General features: G+C 41.6%; 1 protein-coding gene across 4 annotated transcripts in view; it reads left to right on the forward strand.

Annotated features, from left to right (window-relative positions):
- Rai14 (retinoic acid induced 14) overlaps positions 1 to 18,126 on the forward strand; it is a 148,907-nt gene that overhangs the window by 17,609 nt on the left and 113,172 nt on the right. For all 4 annotated transcript variants that reach the window (XM_013514963.1, XM_005386174.2, XM_005386173.2 and 1 more), the window contains exon 2: positions 11,634 to 11,715. In XM_013514963.1, coding sequence (XP_013370417.1) covers positions 11,680 to 11,715 — 36 coding nt within the window. In that variant the 5' untranslated portion in view covers positions 11,634 to 11,679. The remainder of the gene's footprint in view (positions 1 to 11,633; positions 11,716 to 18,126) is intronic.

Here is an 18,126-nt window from a genome sequence, read left to right on the forward strand (position 1 = left end):
GACCAGATAGTAATCTTGCCAGAGCCACAGCCAGTTTTATATTAGTGCTGCTGGCTCTGGCTGATTTGGGGACCAAGGTCTGTCCTGGGTGATGGCAGGCTTTATTCTCAAGGAAGAATGATATGGTTGATTCTCAAGAAAAATGTCATCCCCTGGATAAAAGCAAGTTGTGAATATACGGGGATTAGTGTTCTCCAAAGAGTTTTACTATACCATTATTGTGATACAATAGCTGGATGACATTTATGGTTTTAAAAGAATGTTCTTATTTGTTTTCTTTGAAAAAAATGTGAGATAGTATCTTACAAAGGATTTATTACAAAACGAAACTATTGCTATGTCATTGTTTTTGTCCCCTTTAAAATTTATTTAAAAGTTTAATTCACATAGTAATTATATAGTGCAGTTCTTTTCTTGGGGAGGTGGTACTGGGGGTTGAACTCATGACTTGATCACACTAGGTGAGCTTTCCACCACTGAGTTTAATCCCAGTCTTTTTTTCTTTTCTTTTTTTTTTTTTTTTTTTTGGTCTTTTTTGAGACAAGGTCTTGCTATGCAGTTCAGGCTGGCCTTGAGCTCACTTTGTAGCCCAGGCTGGTCTCCAGCTTGCAACAATCCTCCTGCCTCAGCCTCCCGAGTGCTGGGATTACAGGCATGCACCACCACGCCCGGTTCATTTTATTTTTTAATTTTGAAATAGAGTGTTGCTGAGTTGACTGAACTGGTCCTGGAATTTGCAGTCTTTCTGCCTCAGCCTTCCAAATAGCTAGGATTACAGGCATGGGCCACTTAGTGTGGCGGGGTGTGGTGCTTTGATTATGTATATGTGATCTATTGATCAAATGAGAGTAATTAGTGTGTTCATTACCTCAGGCATTTTCTAACTTCTCTATTGTCTGGTAATCTTTTAACATACCTGTGCCTTAGTTAATTCATAAAAGAGATAACATATATGAAACATCTAGGCCATATTTAATACTCAGTGAAGTTTGCTTGTTCATTCATTCCTTCACTCCTATGTGTTTGTTCTGATGAATAAATAAGATTTATAACAGGTAATTATAAAGCTGCTTTGTTTTGTATACCATTGTCTTGAAGGTAAAGTTATTGTATTCTTAGCCTCTGGATGAAATCTGACTTTCCTGATTATTCTTAGATTTGAAAAATCCAGCTGGGTGTAGTGGCAGCTGGGAGCTGATTATTCTTAGATTTGAAAAATCCAGCTGGGAAGCTGAGGCAGAAGTGTCAGAAGTTTGAGCCCAGTCTAGGCAATTCAGCAAAGCTCTCTCTTAAAAAATAAAAAAAGGGTGAGGAGTATAGTCAGTGCAGAGGCCCTATTGGGTTTAATCCCTGGTACTACAAAAAAACAAAGAACAAAAACAAAGTTCATTAGTCAGTTTTAATTAAGTATGATTAATTCAGAAGTTACACTGTCCAATTTGTTTATTTTATTTTTCCCAGTGCTGAGGATTTGAACTCAGTGCCTCAAGCAGGCTAAGGAAGCACTCTACCACTGGCCTACATCCGCAGCCCAGAATTAACAATTTTAAATAACAGTAGAATTAAAATTGAGTTAAATGCAAAATGAATGTTTTAAATTTGAAAAATTATACAGTAAAAGACACATTGCCATTGATCTTTCTCAAAATAACCACCACCCTCCCAATCTGAGCACACTTCTCTCCTCGTTCTTGCCACTTTCTGAAGCAGTTCAGAAAGTCTGCTTTCATGAGCGTCTTTGGTTTTGCTGTTCTGGCTGCTTCAATGTCCTGAATTGATTCAAAACATTTACCTTTCATGGTCACTTTGGCTGTGAAAAGAACCAGAAATCTTACAGTGTCAGATCGGGTGAATGAGATGGATAGGACCCAGCGCAATGCTTTATGAGCCTGCCTTTCTGTTGGATGACACCCAGCAGCAGCATTCACCCTGGCTTTGATCCCACCTCCTAAAGAAACACATGGAAGGGGACTTCCAGAGCTGCTTGAAAAAGTGGCAAGAACGATGGGATAAGTGTGTTTGAAGCCAGGATGCATATTTTGAGGGGGATTAATAGCAATGTATCTTTTGCTGTAATACATTTTAAAAATTTAAGCATTCATCATTTATTTTGATCACCTCTTGAAGCTTTTCCTTTTCCCTTTCCATACTTCACCTGCTACCCTGCCTCTTAAATCTTCCTGTCAAGGTTTGTGATTTCTCTAGAGAGCCCAGCCTGGGCAACTTAATAACTTAGCAAAACCCTCTCTTAAAATCAAAAATTAAAAAAAGGCCCGGGACTATAGGTCAGTGGTGGGGTGGGGGTGAGAAGTGAGAGGGACAAGAAAGTTCTTACTTGACTGGTATTATAGCTAGAGAGTATGTGCCCTCAGAGTCTGACAGTTGTTTTGAGCTGAATCTTGCTCTAGGGAACTTTCTGGAGGTGTTATGAGTTGAATTGTGTGCCCTTAAATTCATGTGCCTAAGTCCTAATCCCTAGTACCTCAAAATATGACTATGTTTGGAGATGCCTCTACAGAGGTAATTAAAGTAAAGCAAAGTTATATGGGTCAGGCCTCATCCATTGTGACTGGGATCCTCATTAGAAAATATTAGGACATGGACTTGTGCACAGGAAGACTGTGAAAACAAAGATAGATGGCCATCTACAAGCCCAGGGGAGAGAACTCACAATGCAATCAAGCCAACCTTGGATGTCCCACCTTCAGAATGTGAGAAATACAGTCCCCCAAGGAAGGTGAAGTGTTGGCATTTGGTTTTTGCTTGTCCATGAGGCAATCAGCTTCTCTACCCTCCTTGTTCTGTCCTTCTAATTCACCCTGTAACAAGAGGATCTAAGGCAGCTTACTGCCCTGTGTTGTGAGTTGCCTATTTCTGGCCCGTAGGAAGTACACATCTGTCTCTGTGCACCTAACTCTAGCAGTTAAACTGGTCACAACACAGCATCAGCCTCTGCTTCATGTGCTTCCTTCAGGCACAGGCCAGTTTCTTCCTCCACTTTTATATTTTCCAGGTGTGGATCAGACACCTTTCCAGTATTTTCAAGCTCCCTTGTAAGCCTCTCTCACGAGGTTGAGTAGGTGTGGTGAGAGTCATTGCATAATTTTTTGTAAAGAAAGATCCTCCCATCTCCCCACACCCCAACCCCATTTAGACTGTCCATGTGAGCAAGGGCCTTAATAGTCTTTTTTTCTTTTTTTTCTTTTTTTTTTTCCAGTACCGGGAATCGAACTCATGACCTCGCGTTTGCCAGGCAGGCACTGTGCCACTGAGCTAAATCCCCACCCCTGGGCCTTAATAGTCTTGTTGCCAGGTATCTGCTAAACTTTTTGAAGATTTGCATCTTGGACTGGCTACTTTGGCATGAAATGATTTTTGTATTTTTGTTTTTCCTATTCAATAATTAGTGATCTGTCTTCACTTATCATGAATTCATTCAGCCATAGTGAAACTGCAGTGAGTGTTGTGTTTTGGTTTATGTCTAGATGTCCCCCAAAGCCTCATGCAATCATAGGCAGAGCTTCTGGGAGGTGAATGGATCATAGGTGTGCTGTAGTCATTGGTGAATTAGTCCACTGATGAGGTTATAGCTAAATGGGTTGATAGGAGGTAGGGCCTGGTCAGAAGAGGTGGGGGTCACTGGGGGTGTGGCCTGGAAAGGTCTGTCTCCCCTCCCTGTTCCTCCTTTTGCTCTCTCTGCTTCCTGTCCACGATGCCTTGAGCACATGGTCAGGTAGCACAACAGGAATGACCCCACGTTTTAGTACTGAAATCTGTCAGTCTTAGTCACTTTCTCATCACTGCCGTGAAATACCCAAGACCTGCAACTAAAAGGAGGAATGGTTTATTTTGGCTCACATTTCAGTCCATAGTCATCTGGCTCCAAGGCAGGACAACATGGGCAGAGGGGCATGGCAGAGGAAAATTGTGCATAGCACTTAAGGAATCAGCAAGATCTTTCACAGTTAAGAGGTACAAAAGTGAGCCAGGGATATAGCTCAGTGGCACAGTGCCTGTCTGGCAAGCGTGAGGTCCTGAATTTTAATTCCTGGTACCAAGAATAAAAAAGAAGTACAAAAGTGAAAGACTTTGCACTGAGAAGAGAACCCTGGGGAACCAAATTTCCTGGAGTCCAACCATCCAGGCACTAGGAGACCTGTATAGCCATGATGCAAAAGGGCCTGACTACTGCTGAAGCTGATGGCAGACCTTGGCATCATCCACATGATACTGATTTTTCAGGGATGTGGAATGCAACAGTTGTGGGTCATGGAAACTTCTACCCAGATTTCAGAAGGCCCAGGAAGTCAGGAAGTGGGCCCCCGCGAGGGTAGTGCATGAAGCTGTAAGAGAGAAGCTGAAAGGGCAGTGGAGACCCCAGAAAGTTGAAGAAGCCAGGAACTTGGGATGTCTGAGGAAAGCTGTGAGCACTGAGCAAAGCCAGCCTAAGAGGGAAGCCTTTAGGGCAGTAGCCACCAGCAGTGCTGTAGGGAGGGCTGCCCAAGCTATTTGAAGTTCAAATCTCGCTGCATCTTGCCTCAGGTGCTAGGCAGTGAACCATAGGATTTAATGTTTGCCCTGCTGGTTTTTCATCTGTCTTTGGTCTGATTTTTTTCTATCGGCCTATCCTTCCCTTTTGAAATAAGAGTGCTTATCCCATGCGATTGTATGTTGTCAGGGTTTAACTTTCATTCTTTTTTTTTAAGGGGGGCTCACAGCTAAGAGTCTCAAAGGAGACTTTGGAATTGAACTTTGCAGTAGTGCTGTGAGTGTTAGGGCTTTGGCCCCTCTTAGAGCTGGACTAAGTGTATTTTGCCTAAAGAGATATGCTTGAATTTTTAGGGGGCTTGGAACAAAATGTTATAGTTTATATCTAGTCACCCTCCCCATAGTTGGGGGTTGAGTCATGAGGGTACTATACTCATTGATGGATTAGTCCACTTATGAATGTATAGCTAAGTGGGTAATTAGGTAGGGCCTGGTCAGAAAAGGTGAGTCACTGGGAATGTGGCCCTGAAATGTCTGTCTGCCTTCTCCACTCCTCCCTTCACTCTCTCTGCTTCCTTTCCACCATGCTGTGAGCAGCTGTCCTCTGCTGGGCCCCTTTGCCCTGGTGTTCTGCCTTGGAGTTAACCAACTATGGGCTGAAATGGGAGCCAAAATAAACCTGTCTTCCTTTTAGTTGCAGATGGCAGGTATTTTGTCCCCACAGCAGGAAAACTGACTAAGACAGATTGACTATGGAGAGAGCTTTGCTGAGGGGGGAGGTGAAACCCTGGCCCACTCTAAGATGGTCTTTTTTCTTGGTAAGGAGCTCTGTGAGTAGCAAGGGTAGATTCTCTTGTGAAATAACAGATCAGGCATGTTTCCTTGCGGGGGATTATTGGCTTGCCCCTCAGCTCTCTCCAGAATTGGTCTGATAAAATCTCTATCCTAAGAACTTGCCCCAGGCTTCTGTTTGATGATCCTTGCTCTCTGCATGTTTCAAAATGGTCTCTTTCCTGGCTAGGGTTGCAAGTGATTGGGGCTGGTACTGCATAAAGAGAATAGCAATTAGAGGGAAGCAAGCATGCAAGGAAAAAAGAGGGACAACTTGTTAAGACTTCATATGCCCAATGAGCTGGAGTTTTAAAGAACTTCTCAGTGCTTTTATCTATCGGGGTAAAACCTAATCATTATGCTGCCTTTACACAAATCCCAGTGAAGTTAACCGGTATCAGAATATTCACCCTCCTTAAAGCACTTGGGATCAAGGAGTGGCTTGCTGAGGTCAAAGATGAGGTCTCAAGGCTGTCCAGGTACCTCACCTTCATATCTTCTTCCTGTGTATTTGTTTGTTCATGAAACATTTATTGATTATGTACCACTGGCCAGAGCCCAAGTATATATAGTCAGAATGAAAATTCTACCCTACAAATCCTCTATTCCAAAGTAAGTGAGCAGTCTTGAGACATAAATTTTCAAAGTTACTGAAAAATGGTAACAGAGCTGTTGACCCTCTCTCTTACATCCCAGGCCTAAAGGAGTCAGACTGGAGGAAAATCTTGCTTTGGAGAGAACTATGTGGTGACTGCCATCACATCAGCGCAGCCTCACGAGAGATATTTATAGGACTCAGAGCTTGGAGAGGTTGCACTGGGGTCTGATTCAAACTAGGAGAGATGGACAGAATGCCCTTTCTCCCTCAGCCTGCCCAAACGCAGTGCTTCCTTTAAGACCAGTTAGATCTATGCCCCAGTTGTAAAAGCTTCCCTGATTTATGCCAGCCCTTAAGGATTTTCCACTTAATATTCTTACCGTATTTAACACCTAACTACAAGATTCATTTTAGAACAACCCTCAGTCATTGAGTATTTATGATCCCATTGCCTAATATGCATATGTATTTAAAACTCGGTTTTACAAACAAGACCAATCTGCTATAGATAAAGTAAACTGGATGCGGGGGACAGTAAGTACCCTTTGGGCTCTGCTTCCCAATTTACATTCTGTGTTCCACAAGCAGCGACACAACTCACGAGGACAGCCCCATCCAGGCAGCAGAGACTTGAAGCAGCTTCTACCCATTGGAAAGAGTTTGCTGGCATGAGGTGCTGTGTGTAAAGGACACTTTTATTAGAATGGTTTACGGAATGTTTTTGTGCTGCCAGCTTGAGAAAATTGAATGTTTTTACAGTTTTTGGTAGAAGTCCATCTTTGCTGCTGAAAGATTATTATCTGAGGAATTAATCAAGTGCTTAAAGGAGAAGACGTAGATGCAAGGAGAGAAGCAATTCAGTTTCTTAGCACTTCTGTCAGTGGTATGGATTTTAGGTCTGATGCTCCTTTTAACTTGGAAGAAAAAATTCTGAAGCTTGCCTGGGTGGGTGTTAGTATTCTGCCATTGCTAAGGATTCTGTAGTATTCTCATATCCCATGATGCAAGAATTAGCAAGAGGACTCTGCCTCTTTAATTCTGAGGTACTTGAAAGGGAATTATTTTAAATCACTACATTTGTATCCTGTGATATGGTTTCTCAGATGCTAATGTGTTCTTGTGTTTCAGGAAAAATGTGTATGTCTGACCAACCATCTGCTTTTATGAATTGATATTGCTCTTTACTGACCATAGATAACTAGCTAATTGCTCATGCAGAATTAGGGTGTAGAGAGCTCCCCTGCCACCACTGCCCTCCCCCACTCCAGTAGTGTGAAAGATTCAAGCAAAATGGATGCTCAGCAATATTAATCTTACCTACTTGTTCAATGTCTCTGTTATTTTTGACAGGGAGTATAGATTATAGGTATAGTATCACTGAGTCTAGAATAGTGGTTCCTAAGCTAGTTGTACATGTAAGTCACCCGAGGAATTTCACCTTTGATTACAGATGTCTGGATGGGGTCCCAGAAGATGGTTCTTGGGTCATATATAGGGGTGGGATGAGAGTGAGTGGGAGTACTTCAAGTTAGTGGTGAGGTATGGTAGAGAAATAGCTAAATAAAGAAAATCTCTAAAGTATAACAAAGTCTTCACATTTTAAAGCATCGGCTGTTAATTTTTCTTCGTTTGAAGCTCTTTTCAAAAATAATTCTAGAGGTTTGCAATCCCAAATTTTTTATAATTTTGAAGTGTGGAGAAGGTAATGGAGATTATTAAACATTTTTTTAATAACAGCTTTAGGATAGCATTCACATACATTAAATTCACACCGAGTATGTACAGTTGAATGGTTTTTGGTAAATTCACAGTTTGTGCAGTCATCTCACCAGTACATTTTAAAAACATTTTATCATCCCCAAAGAAATCTCTAACAATTGCAAGGTTTTTGTTTTAATATTCAAGTCTAGCTTCTTTCCTCATGATAAGGCTTTATAGGCTAGTATCAAGTTTTTTTTATTCAGGCTATAATTATACTAGATAAGGATATCTCACTTTAAGACTATTTGAGAGTTGTATTACTTTTTGAAGGAAAAATTAAGTAAATTAACTCCTTTGTGTTGCGTCCAATCTCTCAAATGAGAGAACAAGAAGGATGCATTCTGCACTGATCCATCCTCCTTGGTTACCATGAAGTCCCTCAGGGGATGGTTGGCAGTCAATGATGGATGGCATATTTCAGTGACACGGTGAATGGAACAGGTAGTAAACTGCCTATTTCTGCTCACTGGGTAGATATACTTTATTCTGCTTCAAATGGGAGAAGTTGGTTCAGATAACTTTTTCCATAGATGTGTGATCCTTGTTCTGTACATTCCCAGAGGAGGCTACTATGCAGATAACTCAGTTCCACAATTCTTTTGAAAGAGTGGCTTTTCCAAGGACTGCCACTGAGGTAGTCTTGCTACATTGGTAGATATTTATTTTACTCAAGGTAGGTGCCCAGCCTAAACATTGGAAATTTGAGGTTGGGAACTGGGGCTATAAAATCCCAACTGATTCAAAGAAGGCAAGCTCCTGATTTGTACACAAATCATCTTCAGGAGAGGAGATGCTGGGACAGGTGGGACCTGTCGTCATTCTAGGAGGCAGGTTACTTCCCACTAGCTGTGAGGAGATCCTTTTACGAATACCAGGAAAGCAGTGATCTATTAATAACACTCACCTTCCTCACTGTAATTCTTGCTTCTGTGGGTTCCAGCACTTCTTTTCCCTTGACACCCACATTATGGAGTTGAATCCATGGACCACCCAAAGCTCCAAGAAGACAGTCATTTAGTAGCTCATATCTTCCCCTGGGAACTTTTGGAATTCCTTGCTTTATTTATTTATTCCTCTTCAAATAAGACTTTGCATACTTCTCACTGCCATGCTTAAAAAAGGAAAAGAAAAAGAAAAGGAGAAAGACAAGCAAAAAAACCCAACACAACGCCCATGAAACCTCTGTGACCTTAAACAGAAGTTGGACTGCTGTTGCCTAAGACCTTCTGTTCTGTGAATGAAAGAATGCTTTGGGTGGTTCTGGCTTAGTGGGCCACACAGTTTGTGGATTATCCCAGTGTGGCCTCTCGTTTTTCCCTTGCTTGCTGCACTAATTTGTTCTTTTTCCTTGGCTATTTACAGCGGATGGGAGGAAATACATTTGAAAGGTGATTTCTAATTTCTAGAAATAGCTGATGTAGAAGCCACGCACCACTGACAGTTTAAGAATGTCTAATTATCATTATTTCTATTTTGAGCCATCAAAAAGTGATTTGTTTGGATATGAAAAAACCAGCCTGGCTCACTTTGGCAAGTGTCCTTATTCTATCTGTCTACCAAAGGATCTCTAACTTCAGGTTTCTACAGGAGAGGGACTAGAATTTTACAACTAATAAATGGATCCGTGGTCCTTGTCAAGCAAATGAACTATGGGGCCAGCTCTGAGAAGCACTGCCCTGAAGTATGCACTTGCTCTGCAGGTACCAGTCTGAAGTTCTCTGTGATTAAATGTGGGAATTAATAGTATGTAATTACAGTGTGTGCAGTTTCCAAGGCAACGTGTTCTGTCACTTTTGCTGAGCTGGGCAGATTGAAAAGGAGCATTGGAGAGGACCCAAGAACAGTGCCCTCTGGACCAGTGCTGTCAAAGGGGTTTATGATTCCTGAGTTTTCATGTCATTCAGGCAAAGGTTCCGTTTAATGGAAGCAGCAACAATGAAAATAAACATGTGAGAAGCCAGAGTTGCAGACATCTGTGGACAGCACAAGGACGTGAGGAGGCTGCTTGCATTTCCCCACCTCTGTCTTCTCAAATCAGTTTTGTCCAGAATAATAAGGGTGACACGAGCTGAGCTGCAAAGGCTTTTTAAAATTAACAGTTAGCTACGTGAAGTGTTTGTCTGTCATCCCTTAGTTCTTCACTGGAATGAAATTCACCACTTTCACTTACTGTAAAGTGTGACTTGAAGTTAACTTTTACTGTATGATGGGAACTTTCATATGGATTAGAGTCTTTTGACCTAAATGTGCTTTGCTTTTTTTAAAAATCTAAGTGCTTAGGTTCTACTCTTTATACATTTCCAGACTTAATGAAAAAGATACATTCTGTACTGTATTATAGAATTGAGCTTTTTGGCTTTAGTATAAAGCTGTAAAGGTCGGTGGAAAAAACATGCAGTTGTCAGTTAGACTTTGGGATTTTCTTCTGAATGCTGTTACACACAGGCTTTGTGACTATAGGAAAGTTTCTTAACTTCTCTGAGGATTTCTACTTTTGAAAAATGAGCAGCTTAGACTAGATCAGTAGTCATGACTTTTGAAGGCTGACGTGTTTCTTGCAGAATCCACTGAAAACTGGGAAATTCCTCCCTGAAAAAAAATCACACAGATACTTATCAAGAAAATTACATTCAATTTCTAGGGACCACAGACTTCTCCTAAATGAAGCAATTGTTTGAGGCTTTTCCAGCTCCAACTCAGAATGACTGGTCCCACATGGACCCAGAGAGTCTTAAATTGTTTAGAGTGGGCCCCTGAGGAATGAGTTATTTGATGAGGGAGGTTTTGTTATTCCTGGCATTTTTCACAGACTGCACCGTGCATTTGGGGTGAGGGAAGGTGGAGACAAACACTAGAAAAATAAATAGAGAGTGAATGGCATCTGGAATATGAACAGTTTTCCTGGTCATTTTTCACTATTGCAGCTTTTCAAAGGGAGGTAGGTGGTATCTTCGCAAAATGAAGGATGTGTGGACTAATTAGGTCAGCATCTATGTAGTAGTCCGTTTTGTTACTATAATGAAATACCTGTGACTATGTCACTTTATAAAAACAGCAGCTCATTAGTTCGTAGTTCTGGAGGGTCACAGGCATGGCAGTACATCAACTCAGCTATGGTGGATGATACCACGGTGGTGACAGTGTGTGCAAAAGCTTATGAAAACTCACTGCGGGGGACCAGCATTCCCTGCTGAGGGCAAACCCACAGGACCTAAGGACCTCCCACTAGGCCAGCCCTATCTCCTACCCAGGGCCCTGTCAAGGGGCTGTGCCTGAGGAGTTCTCCATAGATAAATAAGGAACGTAACCCACCTTTTTATACACTAAGTTTGCAGGTTCACTGACTCTTCTTAAGGAGGAAAGAGTTTTCAGAATGCATCAGTGAGAGGGACGGGAAAGCAGCGATTTCTGGCTGCACTCAAGGGTGGAGTGTGGCCACCAGGGAAAAGAGACTCATCATTTCCTGGAACAGGGGACATTTGTGCTGTTCTTGAAGGGGTAGAAACCCGGGGAAAGGTGGCTCCCCCAGCCCAGAAGGGTACTAGCCCATTCTACAGATGTAAACCTATTTTTTTAAATAGGTAATTTAAACATTCTTTGGATTCTGTCAACCAGTTCCTCTGTCTTAAGATGAGGTTCCTGCTCTCTATTTTCTTGATTAAACCAACTGATGGATTTACAGTACTCCTGATGGATTTGTTGTGTGATGGGTCTGGTAGGGAAGGACCCTAAATTTAATCAAAGCCGTGCTGGTATTGATTCCCTTGAGCAACTTTGGCTGGGTTCTTAAGGTGTGTCATCTTAAAAGTGTAATTTTTAGTTATTATTGCTTTGTCTCCTGTCTACCTACCTTTCATTTCTTGTGTCCTACTCAACCTGATGCTATGATCCAATTAGGAGAGAGTATGCATAGTGTTTGTTTGGATATTCATTCATTCTTTCTTTCTTTGCTTAGGTGTTGAAAAGTCTCCTAGGACTTTGGAAGGTTAAATGGACTGAACATGAAGAGCTTGAAAGCGAAGTTCAGAAAGAGTGATGTAAGTTGCTGTGACTCATGCCCTGGCTGCTCTGCTCTGTTCCCTGGGGTTGCAGGAGCCTCCACTCCTCTCTGATAAGCTCTGGGTTAATAAACTACAGACAGCAAAAGCACACTGGCCCCGGCTCAGGCTGCTGTCCATGGCATTCTTTAGGTTTCTTACTGTTTCTGTGTGTAGCTTTCAAAAATGACTTTAAAAAAAATTCTTGGGATCTGTGCCTTGTATATAAAGGACGAGTCCAATTCAGTATTTTAAAGGAAGGAATCCAGTGTTAACCTCAGCATTTCTAAAGTTGCCAAAACCCAGGTTCTGAGTGTCATTTTTAAAAGAAACTATTTTCATACGGGTGGTTATAGAATTACATGTTAGCGTGGTTCATCTTTGGCTTTAATAAACTTGTTTAACTCTATTTAGGCTTTCATGGTAAAACAGTAATGTCCGCTGCTGCCTTTACCTTCTCTCCCTCTGAATCCCCAGGGCGCTGACTCATTTGTTGTCTGTCCTAGAAGACTTTGAATTGGAGGAACCAGATGTGATGTCAGAATTACAAAATGAAATCTCCCATCAGAGGAAATGGAGAAAAATAGCATAGCAGAGAGGTTGCACATTGTGATATCTTAACAAAACGTTGCCTTTTACAATCTGCTGGAATCCCAGTCTCGTACTAGCTGCATTCCAGATGCTTTGAGCACGATTGTTGATTGGGAGTAATTCATGGCGGGGTATTAGATGGAAAGCCCAGATATGTCATCCGGGAAACGGGCTTGCTCAGTTATTATTTAAAATTAGGTAATTAAATGTGAACCCAGGTTTTATTACCTTACCATGAATTTTGTTTTGACAGCTTGGCATTACTGCATTTTTTCGATAAATGGAGGCTGCATCTTTTATAGCCAGCCTGTAGTATGCGCACCTACTTTTGGCTGAAGCGTATCTCGAGGCTGTGATGTGACAAGTAAATGACTACTCTGATAAGGACCAGGCCAGACAAGATGCTTTTAGTGTGATGCAAAATACAGTATTGCTTCAGAGAAAGAGCTGGAGAGGATTAATAGGAAAAAGTTGATCTCACCTTCTCATTCTGAAGGCAAATTGACTAAAACTCAGAAAATTAACCTAAACTTTGGTGAAGGTGAACTAATAACTAATTAATTAACTAATAGTTAATTAAAACACAGCATTGACTTGACCAACCATGTCTTTAGCCACTGGCCAAAGGAAGAGCCCCAGACATTTGACTCCTTGGCTGCCACTGTCCCAGGAAACCTCCTTCATCCTGCTTATCTGCTGGCTGTATGATTCCAAGCCTGTATATCTCCTTGGCTTTCAGTTAATGAAGAAAAGGCAATTAAATGGACAAAATTGCCTGGCTCAGCAGATACAGGTTTTTAAATTATGTGATCAGTTTAACAAATGTCTTCTTCCATTCCAATGGAATTTGGGTAACTTCCATTTATTCAAGTTGAGATTATTCTAGCAAAATGTCTTTGGTTTATATTTCCATGATATATGATCGAGGGCAGGGGGTAATGGTAGCACATAAATTTTTGGTTTAGAAATTTAAGCCTGGTGGCATCAAGAAGAGTGTTGCTAGATTTTAGTTTTTAATAAAAACTGAAAGAATTCCATGATTGAAAAAATATCAGCAATAACACTAATAAAAGCTTCTGGGATTTGGCAGCAGAAAGGGCAGTGATTTTGGCAGTAAGTGCTAAGAGAGGAAAAGTTGGAGGAGCCCTGGGGGAGGAGAGCAAAGGAAATTGGTCTGATAGAGCCAGACAAATTCACACAGATCCCTAAATTCATCCCAAATTGTTTCCTGAAGCCTATGTCATTGCATAGCTAAAAGGAGGGAATAAAAACAAAAAAAGAATCATTTCAAACCCCCTGTTTGGTAACCAGCCATATGCTAATAATGATAATAATTGCAAACCATTATAAGTAGTTACCATATGTCAGATACTGTGCCAACCTCTTTATGAGGCATTTATTTATTTTTACTACAAAACTTATATAGTAGGTTTCATTATGAAGCTCATTTTGTAGGTGAAGAAACTGAATCTTAGGGAAGTGCAGTAATTTGTCTGAGTTATTAGAACTTTAAATTGTAGAAATTGTTTTAGGACATAGGATTCCACAAGCTGTATTTCCTGAAAAAAAGGAGCTCAAGGTGGATATTCTGTTTCGTGATGGAGGTTCTATAGGATGGAAAAGGACCGTCTAGAGAGAGGCTTGAAAAGGTGACTTGGAACTGGGACTTAGGCTTGTGGCCTTGACAGGTCTCTCATTCTTCTGACCTTGGGTATTTTACCTGAAGATGGAGGAAATAATGTCATCAGCCTCACAGGTTTATCCTGAAGGTTAAATACACTACTGGATGTCAGACACACATCCCAGGGCCTGATGCTCGAGAGGTACTTGCTCTTTTCTCCTACTAAGAAACCTACTGTATAAAATAGGATTCAGAATTGATAAGCTCAGAGAGTAGAATACCGGGAAATAATTGCTGCTGAGGAGGGGAACTGGGAGCTGGGGCTGAAAGTGCAAGGGAAGCTCGCTTTTAGTGTATGTCTTTCAACCTGAGGGTTTTGGTGCACATACATGCACATATGTGTGTTATTCATTGCAAGTAAAACAAGCTTACAAATCATTACATTCACTTAAATGAGCCAAATGATAATCTTCTTTACCTGAAGCGAGTGGTCTCTCTCAAGCATCCTAAACCACCAGCCATCCAGTTTCCCTGCTTGTCTTTGTGTGTGGGAGAAGAGGAAAGAAAGAGTTCTTTGTATTTCTGGGGGTAGGCAGAAGAGGATGGAATATCAGGTGCACGCTTATATAAAGAAAAGACAGGTGACCCACTGGGCTGATCACATTTCAGTCAGTCTGTGTGTGGGAGGTCTGCAACCAGATTAGTTTGTGGCCATTGAGAACAAAACTGAGGAGTAAAAAGGGGGAAGAAGAATGGCCCAAAGTAGCATCCTGAGGATAGCCTTCAGGTTAGTCTGCTACTCCAGGACCATCAGATGGAGAAAAGTTTAGACTCTTTTCTGAAGCACTTGATTAGACTCAGACTGGCTACATGTCCAGGGTAAGTTTATGTAGGGGATTGAGCATGATTCAGTGGGATGTGGTTAATGTTATTTTCTAGTTAATTTGATCCTTAAATACATGGGACCCTGCAGATAACTCTCAAGTTAATGTGAATTTGGGAGCTTCTATGGTGGGTGACGTTTTTCAGCTCACATTTACAACTTTATTTTGGGGAGTCTTCATACTTGGGTTTGGTACTAGAGGAAATACTGGAAAAATGCAAGATATTCCTCTCCCCCTTCCCACCAGTACTATGGATTGAACCCAAGGCCTGCACATTGAGCTATATCCCCATTCCTTGTTTTACTTTTTAGTTTTGAGACAGGATCTTGTGAAGTTGCTAAGTTGCCCAGACTGTGCTTGAGCTTTCAATCCTCCTGTTTCAGCCTCCTAAAGTGCTAGGAGTATAGACACTGCTTGCATTCAGATGTTCCTGAAAGCCTCATGCACTCATGGGTAGGGTTTTTCAGAGCTTGCTGGGTCTAGGATGTGAGATACTGGGATTAAGAGTGTATAGTACTAAATTAGTCCACTGATTGAAATTAACATAGTTCTGGGTATGGCTGAATGGATTTACTGAAGACAGAAGCCCAACTCTGGATGTGGGTGGCCGCAGAAAAGGCTTATAGCCTGGATGGAATAAAAGGAAAAGGGAGGCTTGCTGCTGCTGCTTGCTGCTCCACTACTTCCTCCCTGCTCTGCCATGAACTGTTTGTTCTCTACAGTGACCTTCTGCCATTTCAAATCTCTGCCTTGGGGCCAGCTGACTTAGACTAAAACCTTTAAGGCCTGAGCTGAAATAAACCTTACCTCCTATAACTCGTGGGTGTCAGGTATTGAGTCTCTGTAATAAGAAAAGTAACCAAGACAAGCAAGAGGCAACATTTTCTGGGCAAGTTTGAGTTTAATCTGGGCAACTTAGAAATTTAATGAAACCCTATCTGAAACAAACAAACAAACTTTGGGTGGAGATATAGCTCAATGGGAAGGCCTTATGTTCAAACCCAGTATCAGACACACACACACACACACACACACACACACACACCAATAAACTTAGATAGAAGGAGGAAAAAACACACAGGAAGTAATTAAGGCAAAATACCAATAGAATATAGGTACTAAAGAGATTTTCAAGATGATTTAACTAGATGTTAGATTGTAAAGCTTGGTATTAAATGCTTTTGGTTGTCAGAAGGATGAATGTATGAGTGGGAGAGTTTGGGGGGCTTTCTGGAGATGAATTTTCACCCAGCCTTTGAGGATGGGTAGGACTGAGAAGGGTGGTTAGAGGAGGGGAGTGGCTTAGCACAGTAGTAAACAGTCTCAGTAGTTGCCCTGGAAAATGCAGAGTAGTTAAGACTTCAAGGCCAGGAGAGTATTCAGCATGGCTCTGAGTACTTCTTCTTCCTTTTTTTTTTTGGTCTTCTTAAGATAGGGTCTCGATATGCAGTTCAGGCTGGCCTGAGCTCACTTTGTAGCCCAGGCTGGTCTCAAACTCACGATGATCCTCCTGCCTCAGCCTCCTGAGCGCTGGGATTACAGGCATGTGCCACCATGCCTAGCTGTCTCTGAGTATTTCAGTGAGAACATTGTGAGTTTTTTCAATCTAGGTTTTAAAATAGATAGACTGACTTTTATGTTTATTAGTCAAATACAAAGTGTTATCCCTGTTTATATACTTTTAATTGCTGTTATTTTATATGCTTTTCCTTTAGTTTGAAAGTGGTTTTTATTTTTACCTATTTAAATATTTGTAGCAACTTGTGTGTGGTTCCAAAAGGAAAAATGAGCTGTCATCATAAGAAATGAGGCCAAAAAGGTTGGGATTTCCCTTTGCTAATACAATGCTCAGACTTCTGGAATTTCTTTGCAAATGCCAGTTTTTAGTGCCTTGTGTGAGATGGGTGGAGGCTGATGGATGGGAAATGGGATTGAAAGATTTTTGTAACAAATCTTGAGAAATACTACTACAGTGTGATAGAGGGCTTCCCAGTTTACTTTGTGGGTGTGTGTTTAATTTTATGAAAGACTTGTTCCCAATTATGTTTTCTATTGCAATAAGGAAGCAGGGGATGTGCCATTTACAAAAAAATCAAAAGAGCCAGTTTAAAATGGGGGGCTCCATGAAAGGTTAAATTGATGGTATACCTTTATGTAGCCGTGACTCAGTACCGGAGCCTTCCGCCAAGGAAATGCACACACCCTGTGAATCTTGAGGAACCAGACACATCCTGCTCAGTCAAGGGCTTGAATTTGTTGCCTGTTGAAATAACAGCTTTCATGAAGGTCGGCAGCTGACATCTCTGCCAAGGTAGTTTTTTCAAGGAGGTTTCAGTCCTTTATAATAAGTTTTTACAGATACCTGAACCGCTCTCTGCCCCCACCTATGCATACACACACAGAGACAAACACACACAGTGGGAATATTTAAAGTTGAAGTCTTTCAGTAGACAGAGGTATCTTGGCCAAAGTCATTGTGAAGCTAAGCTGCCTTTTTTTTCATAGACATCATTTTAAAATACATGAGAGATGACGCCTCTGCCCCATTGGGTGGAGAAAACCGAACAGGTTTGTATCATGGTGCATATTTTCCAGGTCTCGTCAGTCCTTTTTAAATGAGGAATCTGCCTGCTGCCGGGTTCCTTTTGTAACAGTTGGCTGGGGCTGCCTTAACAAAGTGCCACTACTGGGTGGCCTAGACAGCAGATGTCCTACCTCACAGTTCTGGAGTTGGAACTGTGCTGGAGGTGGTGACAGGTCTGTACCTTTCTCCCAGCTTCTGGGGATTTGCTGGCAGTCTTTGGCTTATAGAAAAGCATCTTCTCAATCCTCTTCATCTTCACGTGACCTTTTCCCTGTGTGAATGTCCGTGTCAAAATTTCTCCTTTTTATAAGGACATATTTTGCATTTCCCTTTTCATAAGTTATCTTGGGCTAGAGCTCACTCTAATCTCATTTTAACTTGATTACTTCTGAAAAAAACCTACTTCCAAATCTACATAAGGTCTCTTACGAGGTGAGAGGTGGTTAGGACTCCAACACAGGAATTTTGGGGGGGACACAGTTTTAACACGTACCACATTTTCATGCTTTTCCATCCTAGAGCAATTTTACTGAAGCCCCTGTCCACACACCATCATACATGGTAAGGTGGGAACATCAGTTGTTAGCGGGAGTCACTGCCTGACACGTAGTATCAATAACAAGAATGAACGTGTGTTCAGGACGCGAGAACAAAGACCCCGGTGACACTGCAGACTGAGTTTCTAGGCGCTGGGAGGCCCAGGGGACGGGCGGGGCGAGCAGGCCCTCGGA

This window comes from Chinchilla lanigera, unplaced genomic scaffold, assembly GCF_000276665.1.
Source record: "Chinchilla lanigera isolate Chin_1 unplaced genomic scaffold, ChiLan1.0 scaffold00025, whole genome shotgun sequence".
NCBI classification, from domain to species: domain Eukaryota; kingdom Metazoa; phylum Chordata; class Mammalia; order Rodentia; family Chinchillidae; genus Chinchilla; species Chinchilla lanigera.